The sequence below is a fragment of the Cercospora beticola genome, chromosome 6 (assembly GCF_033473495.1).
Source record: "Cercospora beticola chromosome 6, complete sequence".
In the NCBI taxonomy this organism is placed as follows: domain Eukaryota; kingdom Fungi; phylum Ascomycota; class Dothideomycetes; order Mycosphaerellales; family Mycosphaerellaceae; genus Cercospora; species Cercospora beticola.
Genome location: NC_088940.1, coordinates 1,280,730 through 1,289,676, shown reverse-complemented (window position 1 = coordinate 1,289,676; position 8,947 = coordinate 1,280,730). Strand labels below are relative to the sequence as shown.

Sequence of the window (8,947 nt, the reverse complement as noted above, 5' to 3'; positions counted from 1 at the left end):
AAGGTATATATAATAGAGTATATAAGGAAAGACTACTATAGCGACTCTAAGTAAGAAGTATCTCTATAACGCTAGTTAAATAGATCGATTCCTTCTACTCGGACCGGTCGGCTATAATTATAGTTAATAGCTATATATCGGAGCGATAAGCGCTATAGTAAGTAGAATTACTATAGAGGTCGCTACTATTACTAGTTCTATTCCTCTTCTTTAATATAGACTTTATCTAGTATAAGATTAATAGTAATAGTAGTACTATAGTATTTATCGACGACTATATAGCGTAGGTTATAGGCCTCTCTATAGAGGCAAACTAAGGTAGAATCTAGGTAGTTATCGACTAAGTAATAGAGTAGAAATAAAGAAGTAGAGCTACCTTTAAAGATAATAAGATAGTATTTATCTACTTTACGCGAATACTATACTAAAGTAGTACTCGACTAGTTCTAGTTAAGAGATAAGAGGTAGAGCCGGTAAATAGTATAAAGATCCTAGGAGTAGTTATAGACTCGGAACTTCGATTCTAATAGTATATTATACGAGCGGCTACTATAGGTCTTACTACTATAATAGTACTAAAACGACTACGAGAGCTATTACTATCTACTACCTATAGGCTATTCGAGATAATAGTAGCGCTAGTAGTCGACTACGTATTGCTAGTATAGATATATAAGTATAAAGGGTAACTTATAGCTATAGTAAATCGAGTATAAAGAATCGGAGTATAGATAGTTATAAGCTACTTCTATATAGTAGTAAGAGAAGTAGCCGAAGTAGAGGCAAGTATATATATAGTCTAGTAATAATACGTAGCTAAAGCTACGAGTATATAGGTCGATATCCTCTCGCTACCTACGACTAATCCGCTATCGAAACTTAGAGTTATACCGACCCGGAGGTTCTACTCCCTACTATAATAGATATTAACTATCTATAAGATATCGATAAGAGATATAGAAAGCATCGCGCTATATATAGTAGTACTATAGTACCGGCGACTAGTAGTAGATATAAAGGAAATAATAGAGGAAGTAGTAAACGCTACTAAATAGAGTATAGATATCTATATTATAATAAGCTCCTTAGTAAGAAATAATATTATTAGAGTAGGAGTCGTAATATAAGATACCGAGCGAGGAGAGCCTCTATCTACTATTATCTTAACTATAGTATTAGTAAGGACGGAGTATAACTCGTATATAGTAGCCTTAATAGTATTAGTAGAAGACTTTATATAAATATCTCTATTTATAGTCTTATAGAATATATATCTCTTCTTAGATAACTAAGTAGTACTATAGGCTATATATAGTCCTAGATACTAGTTAGAATAGGAGACTATATAGTAGATCTATAAGAGCGTAGGAGCCTTATAGAGCTATAATACTATCCGGTTAGTATAGTATTCTACTCTTAAGTTTAAGCTTAGCTAGAAAGTAAAAGAGATAGCGAAAGCTATAATAGAGCTAAGTCGAATACTATAGTCGACCTAGCTAGTAGCTAGATCGACTACTATTAGCCTCTTAAAAGTAGAAATAAGGAAATAATAGTAACTAATCGAAGGTATAGGAAGATATATATAACGAATCGATACTATAATACCTAGGCTATATATATAAATACTATACGATCGCCTCGGAAGTAAATAAGCGAGCGTATTAGTATAGCTCTAGACCGGAATATTATAACTAAATAGCTATCTCTACTAGATAGGAGCTATAGAATTAGACTAGTATATATATATATAAGTAAGTAAAACTATCGAGTATTTCTTATTCTAGTACTATCTATAAAATAATCTCCGACTATAGATACTATAATATATAGATACTATAAGAGGCAACCTCTCTTTCTTTCTTAAAAGAAAGGTAGTATTAGATAACGAGAAGTAGAAACCTATAATAGAAGTAGTCTTAGCGACTATCTAGTTCGTAATAGCTATAGGCTACCTCGAGAGCTTACTATATTAACCTTCCTCTAGCTAGAGAATAGTTAACTAAGATATATAAAGTATATAACGCTAGTAACTCTATACCTACTACTACTAACTATTTTCCTATAACGTACTCTTATACTTATAGTAAGATACGCTTTACTTACTAAAGATAGAATAGTAAATACTTAAAGGAGTAACTTTAAGAGAACTTATATAATACTAACTTATTATAAGTTTATAGTAATATAGAATAGAAGGATCGGAACGATAGACTAAGATAGGATAAACTAAATAGGCTATTAGAAGTTTAGGAAGTCTTTAGGAAGTAATATAATAACGTAATATCCGTAGTATACTCTTTAGGTACTTAGCGCTAGGTAGAATAAACTCTATCTATCTATCTATCTATCTATCTATCTAATTAGAAAGATTACCTAAGCGCGCTCGCGACTCCTATTCGAGACTCTTTATAAAGATAGCCTAGGTCTTCTCTTTATCGTTTAGGTAGCCGCGTCCGGCTAGCGGAGCCTCTAGCTAGAGCTCTTTAATATAGCTCTATAGTACTAGGTAGCTACTATAGATAGAGTCGAAGAGCTAGATACTTAGGCCTACTCTAGATTCTATCGGGAAGTTAGCTTATATACTATCTTCTTAAATAATCGTAGAAAGTAGTATATATTTATAAGGACTATATATATAAATAGTTCTCGTAATTTATAGCTAGTAAGAGAGGTCTACTATAGCGATAGACTTATATATTAAAACGACTATTTAAAGGTTAAGAAAGAAACGTATTAGTAGAAGAGCTTTAATTTTGCTATACTTAGGTAATAGTTTTACTTTAGCAGAATAGATAGCGAGTCTATATATAGGTCTAGAAGGGAAGAGAAATCCGCGCGAGAAGTATTAATTTAGATTAACTATATAATCGCGTACTAACTTTTAGAAATAACTAGCTTTTCGTTCCCTTTTTATAATTATTATAGAACTAATTCTAAATAATCTACTTTCCTCTATAGAGTAGAACTCGACTTCGGCGAGATAGAGAGACTCCTAGGTATTACGCTTCTCCGCCGCGCTCTCTTTAGCCTTATAGTACGAGCTAAAGTAGTTAGAGTTAAAGCTCTATACCTCGTACTTCTCCGCCGCGCTCTCTTTAGCCTTATAGTACGGGCTAAAGTAGTTAGAGTTAAAGCTCTATACCTCGCGCTTCTCCGCCGCGCTCTCTTTAGCCTTATAGTATAGGCTAAAGTAGTTAGAGTTAAAGCTCTACGCCTCGCGCTTCTCCGCCGCGCCCTCTTTAGCCTTATAGTATAGGCTAAAGTAGTTAGAGTTAAAGCTCTACGCCTCGCGTTTTACTATAGTTCTTTTAGTCTAAAGTTATCTCGTAGACTAGGAAAAAGAGAATAGCGTACTCTCTAGTAGCGCTACTACTACTATAGATAGGTTAGAAGTAATTAAGCTCGTAGTAATAGCTAAAAGGAAAGTTAGAGTTCTTATTATTACTACTTATTTAGAGACGCCCTAAAGGTCCGCTTAGGTCTATTAAACTTTCGGTAGAAAACAAGTACTTAGAGAGAATAGAAGCGAAGAGCAGATAAGTTGCTCTTCTTTATAGTAAGGCGTCCGCGGCTCTAAAGAGATTCTTTAAATAGAATAAATCTCCGAACTATCTCTAGATACTTTATCTACTATACCTCGAGCTATAGTATTACTCGAGCTTCCCTACTTATAGTAAGGCTATCTAGGCATAATTATTATATATTCTACTCTTAGCGAACGGATAAGACTAGGTATTAATAGTTATAATATACTTTCTATATAGTTTAGCGTTCTAATTAATATTCCGCTATACTAGTATACGTCTAGTATTATATATATAGGTATATAGCTACTAGATAGTATAGACTTTAATTAAGTTTAACTATATAAGGCACGCATTCGGGTAAGCGCGCGTTATATAAATATCCGATTTTTCCTCGAATAGCTCGAAGTAAGTTATAAAAATTCTAGGAAAGCTAGATCTCTAATTTTTTAGATATACGTTAGTATTATCTACTTCCTCTATCTCGCGTAACTACTTATCTAGAATTGTTATATACTCTTACGTACTAGTTATCTCTAGAATAGAATACTATCGCCTTATAGTACTATAATAGTTCGAGAATAGAGAGCCTACGGCTAAGAGTAACAAGCTAAAAGAGTATTACGAGCCGAGACGCTACTACGCTACGTTAGCCTTTTACTTGCGGCTCGTTATTAGCATTTCGCTAGCCCTTAATATTATTACCTTAATCCTATATAGAATTCTATATTCGAGGAGTACTTCGCTATCCGAGAGCAAATCTAGTTTACGTTAGTATTCGGACGACCGCAACCGCGAAGGATACTAAGCACTATAACAGATCTATTCTTTAAAGGCATAGACGATTAGCTCTACCTAAACGACTTTAAGGTAGTATATCTATTATCGTCGAAGTTTTCGCAGCCTATATCTATTACTAGAGACAAAGTCGAGGAAGAGTAGATTAAGATCGGAGCATTCTATAAGCTCGTATATGCGTTCTATTCCGCCCTACTTCAACTAAACATACGATAGACAAGCCAGCTTTTCTGCCTAACAAGTGGGCTGCAGACTTCAACTTCATTCCTAGAAAACATCTGCACTATACTCCCGACGACGGCGACTATGCTCTATATAGTGGCTATTCCGCGGACGTGGCAATGGTACACTACGTTCACTGCGTAAACCTTCTACGGGAGTCTCTTTGGTTCAACTACAAGTACTATCGAAGCATTCACATGACCTCGTTCAATGTGTCCGACAGCAAAGAGCAGGAAATAATTAACCACGTTAGCCATTGTGTAGACGCATCGCGAAAGATGATAATGTGCGAGGCAAGCCTGGAGTTATGGCCCTACATAACAAACGAGGATGGCTACAACGTAACGGACATGAGTGTTAGCCAGAGAAAGTGCAAGAATTATGAGGCAAGAAGGAAGTGGCTCGAGAAGTTTCAAGGACTCGGCACGGCGTATCCTGTTGATGATCACCATCCCTCGCACTGGCAAGTAGTTAGCTAAACTCAATGACACCTGAGAATACAAATGCAATCATGCGGGAGTTTAGCTCGCACTAGAATGCACGAGGTGAAGTGCAGGTTAACTTTGTCCTCCGCTAGGATTTCGCGGGACAAGCTTCAAATGCAGAGAGCTTCGCTAGGGCTGCCCCGCAATTCGCCTCGGGATCAAGGGGCGTTTCTAAAAAGCGGACGTAGGGAAGTTGTCATGTCGTAGGCCAGCAGCATCGAGGCCTCGAAGCGGGGAATCCTGGCCATAAGCGGCGGCAGGTTATTTACTGATCGTTCGTCAGCACTGCATATTTTCGGGGAAATAGCTAATATGCAGGTAGTATCTCCACAGCGACCCCGGCTTGCCTGTGCGCGGTTGTGTGGGCGATTAGCACTAAGGATCCTGGCACTGGCTTACTTCCAATCGCCCCGCTCGTCTAGCCCTAGGAGGTCCATGCGAGCTGCGATCTGACTTTTTTGAGCACTCCACAAAGAGAGGATATCGCCGAACGGAACGGATTCGAGACCGGAAGCAAGAATAAGCTCTCGTGGCAGCAAGTCGCCGTGGCGATCGACAGAACGAAAAACCGAACGTCCTCAACAGGAGTTACCCGTACTTGAAACTCGACTACAGCCTGGAAGTCGTCCTCGTACGGAAGTACCGAAACAAGCCAATTGCGCCGCGAGCTTGTGCAGGCGCAATTGCATAATGGCACAGTGGATGGAAGCGGGCATAGCACTGTACCGGATTTCACACTAGCAAAGCTACGGGAATATGGGAAAATCCTGAAGAAGCCTGTAGCTTCCAGTGCTCGGTTCTTCCAGATGCGAGCGATCTCGACCGCAATCTGTTCCTTGTACACTTTGCGCGATTTTGAGGCGTCACACGATCTTGGCCTTCCATCCCATCCGGTCCACAACTTGAGTCCTCACGTGCTCTGACTATAAGCACTGAACTCATGATTGCACATGCGCTCGCGTGTCGTGCCGCAGTCGAGGAGTTCGTGACAGATCATCTTCTTTACCTACGACGACATCCCACGATCTAGCATTACAGCTGTCACGCTTATAACTTCAGCATGTCAAAGCACATTCAGTCAGACCTGCAGACTTGCAGCGACAAAGGCGTGCACGAAGCGTCTGTTGCATATATCGAGGTCAATGCCGCGCTCGATGCGAGTGCTGCCGCGAAGGCAGAGAAAGCAATGACTCTTTGGCAAGGACTCAAGCTCTACCCGAAAGCCGTGGCGTGGTCAGCAGCCATCTCCATGTGTTTGATAATGGAAGGATTCGATCTGGTACTCATCAGCGGTCTGTACGGACAGCCGGCATTTGCCAGACGCTTTGGTGAACTTCAAATGGACGGGTCCTACCAATTGTCTGCGCCATGGCAAGCTGGATTAAACAACAGTGCTCTTTGTGGGGAGATACTCGGCTTGATGTTTGTTGGGCTCATCGCGGATCGGATTGGGTATAGGAAGACGCTTGTACTGGCACTCGTTCTACTTACCGGCTTCATTTTCATCCTGTTCTTTGCGCAGAATCTTCCTATGCTAGCTGCGGGCGAGGTGCTCTGTGGTATAGCATGGGGAGCATTCGTGAGTACCCCTTCATATCTCTAGATCAATCGAGCTGCTAATGCTTATATTCGCTCTAGCAAACGCTTACTACTTCTTACGCCGTTGAGGTCTGTCCCATTGTTTTGCGTGCTTACTTGACAACCTACGTGAATCTTTGCTGGGTAATGGGACAATTCATCGCTAGTGGTGTTCTTAAAAGTATGGCAGACAAGTGGGGTAGCTTGGCATACAGGTTGCCATTTGCTCTTCAGTGGGTCTGGCCTGCACCATTGATACTTATCATGGCTCTGGCTCCCGAATCTCCCTGGTGGCTGGTTCGAAAGAGCAGAGAGGCGGAAGCTAAACGCAGTCTGCTCCGCCTAACGACAAGATCAGATCCGAACTTCGACGTCAATCAGACAGTCAGCATGATGGTGTATACTACAGCGATTGAACGGGAGAAAGAAGCTGCTTCCAGTTACAGCGCATGTTTTCGAGGCACGAACTTGCGCCGTACAGAAATCTGTTGTATGGTGTGGGCGATCCAAATCCTATGTGGCGGGTACATGATGGGATTCTCGACATACTTCTATGAACAGGCCGGGCTGGATCCTTCGAATGCCTTCTCCATGACTCTGATTCAAACTGCCATGGGATTCGTTGGAACTATTCTCTCTTGGTTTCTGATCAATTGGTTTGGCCGTCGCACACTCTACGTCTGGGGTCAAGTGGGCATGATAGTCTGCTTGATGCTAGGGGCTCTCTTGGGACTCGCTTCGAAGAATCACCCTAGCCTCAATTGGGGAGTTGGATCCACACTCATGATCTATACCTTGGTGTACGATGCCTCGATCGGGCCAGTGTGCTATTCTCTCGTCGCGGAATTGTCTTCAACTCTGCTTCGCAATAAGACAATAGTGCTTGCGAGAAATGTATACAACGTCTCGGGAATCGTTGCGAATGTCCTTATAACCCGACAGCTAAATCCTTCGGCCTGGAACTGGGGAACAAGCACAGGCTTCTTTTGGTCAGGGTCATGTCTGTTGTGTCTGATCTGGACGTAAGTGGAGCATCGACACTAAAGTTGAAGTGTTCCTGGGTTCTGACCGACCTCATACAGGTATTTTCGACTTCCAGAGCCCAAAGGACGATCGTAAGCCAGCGACATGATCGTTAAGCATAAACAAGACTAATTACGGAAATAGATTTGCCGAGCTGGACATTTTGTTTGAGAACAATGTACCCGCCAGGAAATTCGCAACTACTACCGTGGATACTTTTGACACAAGCGCATGGCGCGGTTCCTATCATAAAGCTGATAAACCCAAGCAATCAACGGTCCATTTCGAGCGACAGGTTGAATGTATGTAAGCACCGAGCTTTACCCGTCGCCTTCAATGCGAAAATTCCGTGGCTACCTGTTGTGCGATGCTTGATAGAGATTAAAGGAACCAAAAGGTCTCGGGCCCACGAACAAAGTCACTCCCTACTGACGAACAGAAACACCACGGCCGGCGCCCGTGTAGAAACCACTTGTACCTAGGTAGTGCTGGTCATAGAGACATCACCATTTCCCCTTCCTGTATGTCCTCTCCTCCTAGTCATCTCCTGCACGAGTGATACATAAGCGAATATACGCTGTTCCTGGCCGCGCCGTTACCGCGTAGAGCCCCTTTCTTGTCGTGAGCATCCCAGTGTAGTCCTGCGCGCTACCATTATCATCTTGTCTCGATCAAGACCGCGGACTCAACGCATCAAATTTATACTGGTTCTCAGAAGTGCCTGTATCCTTCTGAGGATCGCACAGCCGCTTTTGAATTGTTAATGCAATCCTGCCTCTTTTCATAGGGACGAATGAATTCTCGTAAGTAGTCCATGCGTATTGCTGTCTTCATGCACCACCTGCACATTCCTTTTGTAGCTAATATCGTTGAAATACTACGCATGAATGCAATTATCGATTAGATCGATGTCGGCTCCTCTTTAGAGATCGATGCTCATATCGCGTAGAACTCGATACATGGAGCTGGGAAGCAGGCGATTCAAGAGCAGTGCAAATCCGAATATTGAGAGGGATTTGTGAATTGCCAAATACAAGGTTTGTTTGCACTTCTACTAAAATGTCCTAAAAAATTGTCTGCCACCGCCTATTCGGTTATGCCAACGTGTTAGTTACACCGATAGTGCGGCAGAAAACCACCTATCGCAGAAATTTATAGATATTAAGTAATGCTAGTAATATAACTATATAAGTATTAGTTATTTAGAATAAGAGAGGTAGAAGATATAACTTACTCGGTAACTTCGCTCTCTACTTTAATTTACTTAGTATATATACCTCCTACGTAACGGGTATATCCGCCTACGAAAAACTCGTA

General features: G+C 41.2%; 1 protein-coding gene across 1 annotated transcript; it reads left to right on the top strand.

The window, feature by feature from the left end:
* Positions 1–6,089: 6,089 nt before the first annotated feature.
* Positions 6,090–7,940, top strand: RHO25_009591 (uncharacterized protein; the record flags this gene model as incomplete). The annotated part of the gene is made up of 4 exons (XM_023605083.1): positions 6,090–6,608; positions 6,668–7,629; positions 7,690–7,722; positions 7,775–7,940. The coding sequence occupies 4 exons, from the start codon at positions 6,090–6,092 to the stop codon at positions 7,938–7,940; spliced, it is 1,680 nt and encodes a 559-aa protein (XP_023448531.1).
* Positions 7,941–8,947: the final 1,007 nt, after the last annotated feature.